Source organism: Crotalus tigris, unplaced genomic scaffold (assembly GCF_016545835.1).
Source record: "Crotalus tigris isolate CLP2741 ecotype Arizona unplaced genomic scaffold, ASM1654583v1 scf7180000019021.11574027:1482141, whole genome shotgun sequence".
NCBI lineage: Eukaryota > Metazoa > Chordata > Lepidosauria > Squamata > Viperidae > Crotalus > Crotalus tigris.
Window position 1 is genome coordinate 698002 of NW_024097333.1, and position 14468 is coordinate 712469.

Below are 14468 nucleotides of genomic sequence, written 5' to 3' on the forward strand. Positions count from 1 at the left end.
AAAGAAAGAAAAAAGAAAAGGAGAGAGGAGGGGAGAAAGAAAAGGAGAAGAGAGAAAGAAAAAGAAAAGGAGAAAGAGAAAGAGAAAAGAGAGGAGAAAGAGAGACAGAGAGGAGAGAAAGAAAAAAGAGAGAGAAAAGGAGAGAGGAGAAAGAAAGAAAGAAGAAAAGGAGAGAGGAGGGGAGGAGAAAGAAAGAAAGAAAGAAAAAGAAAGAAGAAAAGGAGAGAGGAGGGGAGAAAGAGAAAAGGAGAGAAAGAGAAAAGAGAGAGGAGAGAGAAAAAGAAGAGAGAAAGAGACTGCATGTGTCTGTTCCTCCTTCTTTCTCCCCCGTTTTTGTGTCTCTGTATCTGTGTCTCTCCCTCCCTCTCCCCCCTTGTGTGTGTGTGTGTGTTTTATGTGTGTGTGTATGCCTCTGCCTCTTTCCCCAACTCTGAAACCGGGCGGGCCGGGCTGAGCCGAGCGGCCCCCGCAGCTCCTCCCGCGGAGCTCCACCTGGGCTGGTCAAACAGGTTTGAGAGTCCAAAGGACGGAGAGGCAGAAAGCGAAGTGGCGCCCTTGACAAACTCGCGGAAGTTCCCGGCATCTGAAGCCACTCCGGTTTATCTCCCCTTCCCCACTCCCACCCCCTTCCTCCGCGTCCCGGGCTGAGAAAGTGAGCGCGCGAGGCGCGAGAAAGGAGAACGCAGGTAAGGGGCGGAGGGCTTCTCTCCCTTTGCCCGGCAGAGGGTCGATCCAGCCCCTCGAATCGGGCTTCTTTGGGGCTTTCCTGCGTGCCTTCGGGTCTTCCCTCCCCGAGGCGGTGGGAGCCTTCCCGGAGCTCAACCGGTTGGGTTTCTGCCTTTTTTGGCGACTGGGCGTACTTGGGCTGCGCTCCGCCCAATTCGGATCGTTTTTTAAGCCCGGATCGGTTCAGCGTGTTGTGCAAATCCAGAAAGATTGTTGATCTAATAGCTGAGTTAAGTGTGCAAACACAACTGCAACTACAGGTTTAGTCCTCAACTTACCACCGCAGAGTGTTCGGAGTTACAACGGCACTGAAAAAAGTGAGTTACGACTGTTTTTCACACTTATGACCCTGTTTTTCACACTTATGACCGTGGCAGCATCCCCAGGGTCGTGTGATCAAAATTCAGACACTCGGCAACTGAGTTCCCCCTCTGACAACCGGGGAGCCTGATTCACTTAACGACCATATTACTAATTGAACAACTGCAGTGATTCACTTAACAAACCTGGCATGAAAAGTTGTAAAATGGGGAAAGCTCGCTTAGCACGTGTCTCACTTAACAACATAAATTTTGGACTCAGTTGTCATAAGTCAAGGACTAACAGTACCTTTGCTCCCTGCCCCCCCCTTTAACCCTGGTGTTGTGGGCTAAATCAGGAGTGGGGCTAAATACTACTATACAGATGTGTAGTTTTATAGTTACTTGCTTCAAATGCGTTTTTTTGGTTTGTTGCGTGCTGTTTTTAACTTTGTGTTGTTTTTCTCTGTTGGGTTCAGGTATGTTAACCAAGGATTTTTTTAAAAAAAAAAATTAACCACAATGACTTGTTTGCACATTATGCTAGGCCAGAACAGAGTCCTGTATTAGGAGTTTGTCTGGATTCCTATTTCATGTAGTTTGTTTAGCCATGATTAGCATAAGAAACCACAGTTGCCTGGATGCACACAGCCAACTAAACGATATTTAAGCTATAATGGATAGGTTGGTGCAACATGCTAAACCAAACATGCCAAATAGATCGTACTAGGGGTTGGCATAACCAGTGCTTTTTTTCTAAAAAAAAAAAAAAAAAAAAAGGTGCCGGAACTCACACACGTCACACAACCCGCCTTGCCTACCCTACAAGGTTCCATCCAAAAAAGGTGCCGGAACTCCGTTCTGGGTGTTCTGTGAGAAAAAAAGCCCTGGGCATAACACATATAAACCTTTACATTTCGGTCTCTTTGTATAAAAATACAGAACCAGATTTATGAAGTCCAGCAACTTAAAGTAAGCTTCCACACAGCTAATGGAGTAAATCCTAATTGACGGGAAAGTTTAACACAGTTCTACAACAGTTAGTGTAGGAGGAGAGGCGTCTTAGCCTACAGTAGGAGAAAAATCACATTTGATGAAATAAAACGAAGTTATAAAACTTTGTTCAATAAAATGTGCTACTGGCTTTGAAAAAGGGGCGGTTACGTTCCTCTTGATTTTATAGCAGGAGGCAAACTCTGATATCAAAATGAAAAGAGTCAAAATGGGCTATTATTCGGATGTGGAAGCTGAAAAAACATCTCAGAAGAAACCTATGACAAACCACTTTTATACTGTTGCCAAGGAATTACCCAACACGGTTATTAAATTAACAAGCATCTAACTTAACAGTTACAGTAACACAGTAACATTGTAATTTGTACTTCAGTGTTTCTCAACCTCTGTCATTTTAAGACAAGTAGCCTTCAACTCCCAGGAGTCCCCAGGCAGCCATGTTGGAACTCCCGGAAGTCCCCAGGCAGCCATGTTGGCTAGTTGGGGAATTCTGGGAGTTGAGGTATTTACATCTTAAAGTGACCAAGGAAGTAACACCAAATTAAGAAATTGTATAGTCCCAAACATACCTCACAATCTCTCAGGATGCATCTACAGTAGGACCTTAAAGGTTTATAGCTTTACAGGTACTTCTCAACTTAACAACCGTTTGTTTAGTGACTATTCAAATTTACAACGGCATGGGAAAAAATGATTTATGACTTATTTTCACACACATGACTGTTGTAGCATCCCCAGAGTCATGTGATCAAAATTCAGGCATATATTCAGCACGTAACAGTTTTGGGCTCTGCGATTACCGTTTGCAACCCTCTGACTGGCTTCCAAGAATGCAAAGCCAGATTCACTTAATGACCACATAGTTCACTTAACAACTGCAGTGATTCACTTAACAACCGTGCGGAAAAAAGGTTACAAAATCAGGCGTGATTCACTTAACAACCAGATTGTTTAGCTACGAAACTCCTGGTCCTGATTGTGCTTGTAAATTGAGGACTACTCATAGTTTGGTGAGATTTGGTCTCTTAGGTTTAAGGTTCACCGAATGGCAGCTTTGTGCGATGACGTCAGTACACAAATGCCACCATCTTTATATTACTACATTTTGGTGCAGAACACCATTACATACTTCAGTTTTGGCTCTCGGCGTGGTGCAAACCCATTCACTGAAAATTGTGCTTTGTGGTACTCTAATTAATAATAATAATAATAATGAAAACAATAATAACTTTAAATATACCGCATCTTAGCTCAGCAAACCAGTTTTGCAGCAATCTAGGACCATCATTTTCTGCTTGAACTAGATTCTGATTTCATATTTGTTAAATGGCAAGCAAGCCCTGCCTTGGTGAAAATGCGTGGCTGCTTAGCCCTGCCCGATCTGATCTTGGATTCGGAAGAGGTTTAGAATCAGAATCATAGAGCTGGAAGGGGCCTTGGAGGTCTTCTAGTTCAGTCCCCCCTTTACTATTCTAGACCAGTGGTTCTCAACCTTTTAAATGCCGTGACCCCCCAACCGGTCGTAAGTCGAGGACTCCTCAACCGGTCGTAAGTCGAGGACTACTCAACTGGTGCAGCACCGTTTGCAGACTGGGACTTTTGGCGGGCTCAGCAGGGCAGAGACAGCCTGGACAATTCCTATTGGCTTTTGAAAGCCAATAGAATTAGACTCTATTCAAGAGAGTCTATTCTATTGGCTTTCAAAAGCCAATAGAATAAAAAGGAGTAGCACAGCTAAGGAAAAGGGGAAAAAAATGGCGGACTGCGTTGTTTGGCGACCCCCGTGAAATGGTCGTTCGACCCCAAATGGGGTCCCGACCCACAGGTGGAGAACCACCGTTCTAGACAAATGGCTGTCCAGGAAACTTCCAGAGTTGGAACACTCATAACTCCAGGAATCAATCAATCAATCAACCTACCTATCTACCTACCTCTCATCTATATCTATCATCTATATCATCTTCTAAATCTATCTATCTATCTATCTATCTATCTATCTATCTATCTATCTATCTATCTATCTATCTCAATCAATCAGTCTATCATCTATCTCTATCATTTATCATCTATCTTTCATCTATATCAATCTGTCTATCTTCTTATCTGTCTCATAGAGTCATAGGGTTGCAAGTGACCTTGGAGGTTTTCTAGTCCAACGCCCTGCTGAAGCAGGAGACCCTAGACCAGACATGTGGCTGTCCAGTCTCTTCTTAAAAACTTCCAGTGTTGGAGCATTCACCGCTTCTGGAGGCAAGTGGTTCCACTGACTAATTATTCTCACCAACAGGAAATTCCTCGTTAGTTCTAGGCTGCTTCTCTCCTTGATTAGTTTCCATCTGTTGCTTCTTGTCCTGCCTTCAGGCGCTTTGGAGAATAGGCTGACTCCCCCCCCCCTTTGTGGCATCCCCTCAAATATGCTATCATGTCACCCCTGGTCCTTATTTTCACTAGACTAGCCAAACTCAAATCCTGCAACCGTTTTTCGTATGTTTTATCCTCCAGACCCCTAATCATCTTTGTTGCTCTTCTCTGCACTCTTTCCAGAGTCTCAGCATCTTTGTTTCAAAACGGTTTTAAAATCCTTAAAATGGATAATTCCCCTTTCAAGCTTTAATATGGAACGCTAGTTCCTGTATTGATCTTTTTATAATTCTCTCCTTGGTGCTGCTTTTTGCAAATTTTTGTTCAGTGGTGAGGCCTTGAGACCACCCAAGGCTCTGTATTCTTTGGCTGTCTCCAAACCAGTTCATTAATATGTTTCCATCCCTTTTGCAGCACGAGAACCGGGTGCAGCACATCCCAAGATTTCCCGCTATCCGGTTCTGGAGAAGAAGGAATGGAGACTGCAAAGATTTAGCAGGAAAAAAGCTCGACAGATACGGAACAGACTTCTCTAAAACAGTCAAAGATGTCAGCCGTTGCTCCTTCGGAAGACGTGGCGATGGTGCCCCTGGGGAAGGACTCGTCCCCTGAGCAGCTGGCCCAAAGTCACAGCCAGGAGCCGAGTTCGGACACCGCAGAGGCCACTTTGCCCTGGGACAAAGCCCAACAGGATGTAGCCGGAGAGATGTCCGAGGTTTTGAAGAAGGACGCCCGGCCGAGCCCGGAGGGGAGCATGAAGGCAGCCATTTTGGGCTCCGCCATGGACCCCCAGGCTTTCCTGAGGCCTTTTGAGGATGACGAGGGCAGTGGGATGCCCGCCATGGCGGCCCACACCTTCGTCCCCATCGACCCCTTCTGCATTGAACGCTGTCCCAGGAGCCGTAAGAAGCAGCCGTGGCGGCTGGGAGTGCCGCCACAGGACAGGGCAGAGTGCCAGGAGGAGAAGGACAACTCTGAGCAGCAGACCTTCCTCGTCGGAGGCTGCTCGGCCTATTTGCACGAACCGCCCGGTCCTGCTGGGGAACCACCCCAGACCCCGTGTTGCCGGTCGAAGGGCTGCTGCAGCTCGGCCAACCTCAAAGCCGTGGGCTCCATGAGTAGCTCCATGGTTGTCTTCCCAGGCTTGCTCTACAGCGCCTACGTCTTCCTGCCCTTCGACGTGCCCCCCATGGAGGACATGAGCGCCCGGCTAGTATACACGCTGCGCTGCGGGGCGTTTGCCACCTTCCCCATCATTTTAGGTGAGCGGGATCTGCCAGCCGTGGAGGAGAAGGTGCCAGGGAGGTGGAAGCCATCGTTCACTGCCAGCCTGGAGACCCATCGCTCGTTCCCCTGGGCTGCTGAGAGGCTCCATTGAAGCTCTCTTCACAGGCCAGGAAATCTGCACATGCAGTCCCCCCCCCAAAAGCAAAAAAAACCACCTCCACCTTTTATTGCATTGTTGAATACATCGCGATGCTGGCCATCTTGCCCTCTTTGACCACCCCTGCAAGCAGGAAAGCCAGCTAAATTCTGTAAGCCACTTGGGCTCTTTTCCAGATATTCCCCTTTATTTTGACTTTATTTAGAAAATGCATATGGCTGCTGGTGAGGAGGGGGTCGTGGGGGGAGGCGAGGCTGGGGCAACGGCACGTGTGCCCACAGAGAGGGCTCCGAATGCCGCCTCTGGCACCCGTGCCATAGGTTCGCCACCACTGGTATAGTGTCTCCTGGTTGAGCAGGGGGTTGGACTATAAGACCCCCAAGTCACCCTTTCCTGACCGCTTTCTCCTGTCTCTCTTCCCCTGCAGGGATGATGGTTTACGGAGTGTCCCTCCTTTGTGCCTCCTCCCTGCAGCCTTCTGAGGAGCTGGGCCGGGAGGTGCAGATCCACCGGCACTTCGTCTCCCAGTCGGTCAACCTTTTCATCCTCTACTTCTTCAACATTAGCGTCCTTTCCACCTACCTGCCCCAGGAGTGGCTCAAGCTTATCCCGCTGCTGACCGCCCTTTTTGCCATCTCACGGTAAGGGAGAAAGAGTCCTCCCACTTCTGGACCCTTCCTCGGGGTTGGATCCAGTTGTCTGGTAGAGGGTCTCCTGCTTCAGCCGGGGGTTGGACTAGAAGACCTCCAAGGTCCCTTCCAGCTCCAGTCTGGTTGATGGATCATTGGAGGTTTTTAAGAAGACCCTGGACAGCCACCTGTCTGGAATGGCAAAGGGTCTCCTGCTTGAGCAGGGGGCTGGACTAGAAGACCTCCAAGGTCCCTTCCAGCTCCACTCTGATTGATGGATCAATGGAGGTTTTTTTTTTTAAATTTTTATTCATAATACAATTAAAACAAAAATGGACAAACATGACATTCCAGAATGAATTTTCCTAACAGTTTGTTTCTCATGGTACAAAAACTTAATACATCACTCTTAACCTCTATATAAGCCTCATCCTTCTATACAAGTGGTTCTCAACCTTTTTAATGCCGCGACCCCCAACCGGTCGTAAGTCGAGGACTACTCCACCGGTCGTAAGTCGAGGACTACTCAACCGGTGCAGCACCATTTGCAGAATGGGACTTTTGGCGGGCTCAGCAGGGCAGAGACAGCCTGGACAATTCCTATTGGCTTTGGAAAGCCAATAGAATTAGACTCTATTCAAGAGAGTCTGTTCTATTGGCTTTCAAAAGCCAATAGAATAAAAGGGAGGAGCACAGCTAAGGAAAAGGGGGGAAAAAATGGCGGACTGTGTTGTTTGGCGACCCCCGTGAAATGGTCCTTCGACCCCAAATGGGGTCCCGACCCACAGGTGGAGAACCACTGGTCTATACAATACAATTATATATACCATTATATGTAAAGTTATATATATCTTTTAATTCTACCATTAACTTGAAGTCCGAGCAGTTCTAATGGAGGTTTTTAAGAAGACTTCGGACAGCCACCTGTCTGGAATGGAATGCTTGAGCAGGGGGTTGGACTAGAAGACCTCCAAGGTCCCTTTCAACTTCATTATTCTGTTATTCACCCATCATTTAACCTTGTTTTTCAACCTTGGCCCCTTGAAGAGGGGTGGACTTCAACTCCCAGAATTCCCCAACCAGCCTGACCTGTTCAGACCTGAGCTCCGCATGTTTAAAGCATGCTGGCTGGGGAATTCTGGGAGTTGAATTCCACCCCCCCCCCCTTCAAGGGGCCAATTTGACTGACAAATGTATTGGCATTTGTTCGTCAGATGAATCTGTCAGCAGACTCCTGTTTTTTATATATATTTTTTTAATTTTAAGATGGAAATACGGATTGTTGGGAAATCTCCATTTATCATGTTGACAGTACAGTTGGTTTAATATATTTTTGGGGGAAGGAGGATGGCAGCCATTTTGGGTGGCAAAAAGAATCCGATGGAGTCTGGTGGCGTTTTTTTTTCCTAATTAAGATTTTATAACTTTTCTGAGCTGCAACACAATTCATCAGATACCCTGGGCCAGTGTTTCTCAATCTTGGCAACCTGAAGGTGGGTGGATGTCAATTCCCAGAATTCCCCAGTCAACTGTGCTGGCAAGGGGAATTCTGGAAATTAACGTTCACCCATCCTCAAGTTACTAACGTTGAATAATACTGGGCTGAATTGATGGAGGGTTTAAATTGGGGTGAAATGAGGGAAGAGGAAGAGAGAGAAAACCAGGCTCATTATGCAGATATATGACCTACAGTTTATTTATTTAATTAGCGTATGGCATAAAATACATGGATAACAGCAGTGAAGATGTATGGAAAGAAGAGATGATAACATGATACAAATAAGATGAAGATGTGTTTGTCAACGCTGCAAGTATTGTATATTCTTGCTTTTGACAATATGCAGAATTGTCTGGTAATTATGGGGTTAATACAGAGCAGAAGGGGCGTTGGGGGTAAAGCCCGGGAAAGAAAGAGGAAGGAAACCTTTGACCTTCACACTAATTGGATAATGTGAGATATGACGGCTAATTTAGGGAGGGAACATGCTGATAATTTAACTGCTCAGAGGAAGAGAACTTAGATCCTAGCATCCCTCCATTCTGCCTGTGCCGACATTTTGTAACAATAAAAGACTTTTAGGAAAATAAATGCCAGGAAGTTCTTTGAAGTGTTTCATTAGCCGGAACCATAACAACGTGATCGATTTTGTAAGGTATTCAAGAAGTTATGTACGGGTAGTCCTTGATCACAATTCAGCCCAACCATTTCTGTTGCTAAGCGAGACATTGGTTAAGTGAATTTTGCCCCATTTTATGACCTTTCTGGCCACAGTTGCTAAGGCAGACCATGTCAAACACAAGGCCAGGGGGCCGGATGCAGCCTGCGAAGTGGTTTCGTGTGGTCCACGAAGCCTTCCTGGAAACACCTAACCATCTTTGTGAACTATCCCCATCAATTAACAGTTTTGATGTGTTAAAAATTCACTGTGTCTTTGTGATTTTGCGGGAGGCTGGAATACAGAGTGTATTCCCCCCCACCACACACACCACTGCTAGTTATTAAAGGTTGGACTGGGACCAGTTCAAGACCTACCTCCCCCCCATGGCTACGGTAGTACAGCAAAGCCTAGTGGTTGGGTTCGCATAACATCATCTCTACTCCGCTTCCACAGGATTTGCCACCGCTTGCTAAGACAAGAAACCCCAAACTGACAAATGCCTCGTCTCTTGTGCGGTGAGAATCCAACCCAGCCTACCTCACAGGGTGGTTGTTGCAGGGCTCAGCAGTCTTGCCCTCTAAAGTGGGGGGAATCCTGCAAAAACATAACATAAATTAACAAAAACACAACTCAAATAACAATCATAAACATAAGACGTTGTGGGTGCCCCATCCCTGGAGGCTTTTAAGAAGAGACTGTATAGCCATTTGTCTGGTACAGAGTAGAGGGTTGGACTAGAAGACCTCCAGGGTCCCAACTCTCTTATCCTGTTATCTATTAACTGGAATAGCTATTGTGAAATGCAAAGGCTGGCTTGGGATTTTGATGGATGCCCACAAGGACACAATGGATGTGATGCGTGGATCCCACCACTGTGGCTGCCATTTTGACTTTTTTGACCCAGTCCTGCTCTGTACCATTTTTCTTTCTTTCTCGCCCTTCCAGGCTTTTCTACTGGGTGGCATTCGCCATGGGCCGCTCGTTCCGAGGCTTTGGATTCGGCTTGACCTTCTTCCCCCTGGTCGCCATGTTGCTCTTCAACCTCTACAGCATGTTTCTGCTGGACACAGAGAACATGTTTGCCATCCGGAGTTCCAAGGCGGCTTCTTCCCCTTTGGCGAAGGAGGAGGAACTGGCTGCCTCCAGGCCCTGGTACTGGGGGTGAAGCCGGTGAGAGCCCCAAGCCGGAGAATGCCCCTGTCTTATCTTTCTGAACCTCTTGTTGAAAGAAACATCAGGTCCACTTCCAAGCTGGAAGCAAGATGCTGGAAATAAAATGGAGACTGCTTTGGGAAGAAGGTTTCTGCTTATTGATGAGCAGGACCAACAACAGCATGCAGTTCTTGGACAGCTGACAAAATGGACTTTAGAGTGGGTGGGTTTTTATACCTTCTTTGGGCTTTGTATTTCAGACGCCTATTCCCATGCAATGTACTTTGACTTATGCTTGAGTGTGTCCTTTTGGTATTATAATTATTGTTGCCTGGCTGGGAGGTCCTGTCCTGTCCTTGGAGCTGGGTGGGGGAATGTAAATTCTTAATCCCATCAACTGTGGGGGCTGAAAGTGTTTTGCTTATGAATAGTGTGCTCCTGTCTTTCTGAATGGATTGCCAAATCTCCATTTCAAAAGATTGGCCTTCTCAGGTTTGTAAGTTTGAAGCTGTTTTGTTTTTTTATGGCAGCGAGACTGGGGCTGCTCTCTGCCTTTGTTTTTTTTCTCCATTTCTCCTTTAAGGGAAATATTTTGTCCTGCCTCTTTTAATATTCCCCAAGATATTTCATTCTCCTGGGGTGGGGGACTGTGCTGACTTTCTACACTCTGCAGGGCTCACTTACACCCTTGGCCGACTGAAGAATTGGAAGGAGCCCCCAAGGCCATGTAGCCTTACCCCACCTCTGTCAAAACCAGTTAAAGCATCCCAGTTGGCCAACCTCAGCTCCTCACTCCTGGGAGAGAAGCCTGTCCCTGCTCTGCACCATTGGTGTCTTTGTCGTGGCCAGATTGTTTAGAAGTCATCTGGGTGCCTTCCTACAACCTGAAGCCATCTTGGAAGGAAAGAACCCAGGTCTGGTCTTTCTCCCCCCTTTAGAGATGGCAGGTAAGCTGGCACATTCCATTTCCCCTTCAATATTTTTCATGAAATTCAATATGCCCCCAAGATGAAGAGAAGAATTAGGGGGGACATGATAGCCGTCTTCCAGTAACTTCAGGGGCTGTCCCAAAAAACAGGGGGTGGGCTTATTCTCTAGGGCACCAGAGGCCAGGACAAGAAGTGGAAGCTTGTTGAAGATAGAAGTAAGGAGAAATGTCTTGATAGTGAGAACAATTAATGGAACATCTTTTGCTTCCTGGGATTGTGGAATATGTCTAATGTTATTTCTCTCTGGAAACCGCTTCTGGACTTTGTGCTTGAAATAGACAAAAAATGAAACTGTTTGGGGGATTTACTGCATGTATGTTTGTTTTTTGTTAGAGAACTGGCATGTAAAGTAAAATGTTGCAGCTGTGGCATTATTATTATTTACTTGCATGTATGTTTGTTTTTTTGTTAGAGAACTGGCATGTAAACTAAAATATTGCAGCTGTGGCATTATTATTTACTTGCATGTATATTTGTTTTTTGTTAGAGAACTGGCATGTAAAGTAAAATGTTGCAGCTGTGGCATTATTATTATTTACTTGCATGTATGTTTGTTTTTTTGTTAGAGAACTGGCATGTAAACTAAAATATTGCAGCTGTGGCATTATTATTTACTTGCATGTATATTTGTTTTTTGTTAGAGAACTGGCATGTAAAGTAAAATGTTGCAGCTGTGGCATTATTATTATTTACTGCATGTATGTTTGTTTTTTTGTTAGAGAACTGGCATGTAAACTAAAATATTGCAGCTGTGGCATTATTATTTACTTGCATGTATATTTGTTTTTTGTTAGAGAACTGGCATGTAAAGTAAAATGTTGCAGCTGTGGCATTATTATTATTTACTTGCATGTATGTTTGTTTTTTTGTTAGAGAACTGGCATGTAAACTAAAATATTGCAGCTGTGGCATTATTATTTACTTGCATGTATATTTGTTTTTTGTTAGAGAACTGGCATGTAAAGTAAAATGTTGCAGCTGTGGCATTATTATTATTTACTGCATGTATGTTTGTTTTTTTGTTAGAGAACTGGCATGTAAAGTAAAAATGTTGCGGCTGTGGCATTATTATGTTCATTCTACTGTTCTGAAAAAGAGTGTTGAAGTGAATGTTTTTCGTCTTTTTTTTTTTTCTCCTTGATCCTTCACTTCCCTCTTTCCCCTTTTCATTGTCATTGATTTTCATTGTCTTTGTATTTTGTACTCTGATAAGTTTAATAAAATTATAGGAATCTTTCCTAAGCCTATTCTCCAAAGCCCCTGAGGGCAGGAGAAGAAACAGTGGGTGGAAATTCCTCACAGGTAGATCCACAGTGGTGGTAAACATTGTTTTTACTGACTTTTGAGACCAACGGATTAAATTTATGTCAGCATATGGGAAAAAGGGAAGAGAGGCTTTGGGTGTAGAAAAACCAGATTAGGCTCTATTGTGTTGTAATCACTTGGCTTGAGCAAAGTGTACTTTCACTAAGAATCAAGAGTCTTTTTTTTCTAACTGACCAAATTGGGATGGCTGACAAACCGTCACTAAACGAATGGTTATAAATCGAGGACTACCCATAATGCATCGTCTTGGGGATTTTTTTTTTTTCAGCCACTTCTCCCTTCCAACTCTTTTTCATGGAAAATTGCAAGGATGAGAAGGATTGATTGACCGGATGTAAGAGTCCCCATCACAGGACTAACTTGCATGGGTGGGTCTGTGTGGGTCTAAATTTAATCCTTCCATTGTTGGCGTGCCAAGATGTGTCAACTCCGCTGAACCCCTGGAAGTTAAGATGCTATCCAATGAAGAATCTTGTTTAGGGGTCTGTTGACCTGCAGGGACAATGGTTGGGAAAGAAAGAGAAGCTTGCAAGGAGCAGAGGTGAGAGACACAGCCGGTCAGTCACATGGCAAAGCTTTGCAATTTGATTTTATTCTCCTATTTCAGGATAAAGGGGAAAGAGAAGGCTACCAGCGATTCTAGCGATAGGTGGGGTGACAGTAGGCATCGTCTTTGTGTGGTTATTTTCCAGCTTGCTTCATCTAATATGGTGATTTTGTATCTTCAACATTAAGAATCTCCTTATCGATGATTTTAATTGGCTTGCAGTCATGGCCCACTATAGCTTCGCTGTAAGACCTTTCATCTTTAAAAATGTGAAATTTGCAGTTCAGTTGCTGAAAATAGAAAGGGAGAGGTAGGGAGGGAGGAAAACCAAGGAACAAGTGAGAAAGTCTGATGTGCAGTAGAAAACTTCCCAGGTCCTAACCATCACAATTGCAATGGACTTTACATCAAATAAGTATCACTCTTGCCTGGAAACATAAAAACACAGGAGGTTGGTCTTGATGACTGCCTTGGTCCCTTCCATCTCTGATTCTAAGGTGGTCATGATAGTGTAATCAAAACTTAAGGCAGGAGAACTTATATCGTTCTGGAAAAATTAATGTCCAATCTTTTCTTGAAAACCTCGAGCGAGTTTTTTTTCTAAAAAAGTGAGCGTCATTTTAAACATGCTGCAAAATGCATTGTGTTTGGAACCCGGATTCTCTAATTTAATGCATTTAAACATGCTGCAAAATGCATTGTGTTTGGAACCCAATTTTCTCTAATTTAATGCATTTCTGTACATTACAGGTAGTCCTCAACTTACGAGCACAACTGGGCCCCAAATTTCTGTTGCTAAGCGAGATAGTTGTTAAGTGAGTTTTGCCCCATTTGGCTACCTTTCTTGTCACCGTCTTTAAGTGAATCACAGCGGTTGTTAAGTCACATGGTTGTTAAGTGACTCTGCCTTCCCCATTGACGTTGCTTGTCAGAAGATTGCAAAAGGGGATCACATGACATTGCAACCGTCATAAATATGAACCAATTGTCAAGCATCTGAATTTTGATCACATGACCATGGGGATGCTGCAACAGTCGTAAGGGTGAAACACGATCATGAGTCACTTTTTTCAGTGCCCTTGTACTAAGCTGTTATACTGTTGTAAGTCGAGGACTACCTGTTTTGTATTATTTTTCAACTTTAGGCTAGCAAATAATTTGGATTTCACAGAGCCCTGAGAAGATGTTGGGTCCTCGTGTAGTCTTAGGACCAAACTTTAAGAAACCCTGCTCTAGATTAAAAAAAAAAAAAAAGGAAGCATGATTGAGTGTAAATCCAGAGTTCCACCTCCAGAAAACAGGTTAACAGGCACGTTGCACAGTCTAGTAGTTAAAACACCGGGCTAGAAACCCAACCCATCTTACAGCAGTGGTTCTCAACCTTTTTAATGCCGTGACCCCCAACCGGTCGTAAATCGAGGACTACCCAACCGGTCAGACTGGGACTTTTGTTGGGCTCAGCAGGGCAGAGACAGCCTGGACAATTCCTATTGGCTTTTGAAAACCAATGGAATTAGACTCTATTCAAGAGACTCTCTTCTATTGGCTTTCAAAAGCCAAGAGAATAAAAGGGAGGAGCACAGCTAAGGAAAAGGGGGGGAAAAAATGGCGGACTGCGTTGTTTGGCGACCCCCGTGAAATGGTCGTTCGACCCACAGGTGGAGAACCACTGTCTTACAGGATTGTTCTTGTGGGGAAGACAGGAGGAAGAAGGACTAATAGATATGTTCTTGTCTTAAGTCATTTAGAAAAACAATAAAAGCAGGACTTTACAATATCTAAAATAATTTAAAAAGAATACATTTGCAGGGGATCCTGTCGCTGGAAGTTACTCCTAAGAACTCTGTTGAGTTTTCCCAGCTTGGGGTTCCCATGCAGCCCA

General features: G+C 44.7%; 1 protein-coding gene across 2 annotated transcripts; it reads left to right on the forward strand.

The window, feature by feature from the left end:
* Positions 1 to 292: 292 nt before the first annotated feature.
* Positions 293 to 12026, forward strand: TMEM79 (transmembrane protein 79). Of its 2 annotated transcripts, none has more exons than XM_039358487.1 (4): positions 293 to 686; positions 4815 to 5662; positions 6212 to 6425; positions 9518 to 12026. In XM_039358487.1, exons 2-4 carry the CDS (start codon positions 4948 to 4950, stop codon positions 9735 to 9737), a joined length of 1149 nt encoding a protein of 382 aa, XP_039214421.1. In that variant the 5' UTR covers positions 293 to 686; positions 4815 to 4947; the 3' UTR covers positions 9738 to 12026. The 2 variants fall into 2 exon arrangements, with proteins under 2 accessions (XP_039214421.1, XP_039214422.1); XM_039358488.1 differs by lacking the exon at positions 293 to 686 and adding an exon at positions 693 to 1043.
* The last annotated feature ends 2442 nt before the right edge of the window (positions 12027 to 14468 follow it).

Excerpts from the sequence above, each read along its gene's own strand:
- TMEM79 (XM_039358487.1), top strand. The coding sequence starts at position 4,948 with ATGTCAGCCGTTGCTCCTTCGGAAGACGTGGCGATGGTGCCCCTGGGG. Across the intron at positions 5,663-6,211 it reads CACCTTCCCCATCATTTTAG|GGATGATGGTTTACGGAGTG; the intron begins GTGAGCGGGATC and ends CTTCCCCTGCAG. Across the intron at positions 6,426-9,517 it reads GCCCTTTTTGCCATCTCACG|GCTTTTCTACTGGGTGGCAT; the intron begins GTAAGGGAGAAA and ends TCGCCCTTCCAG.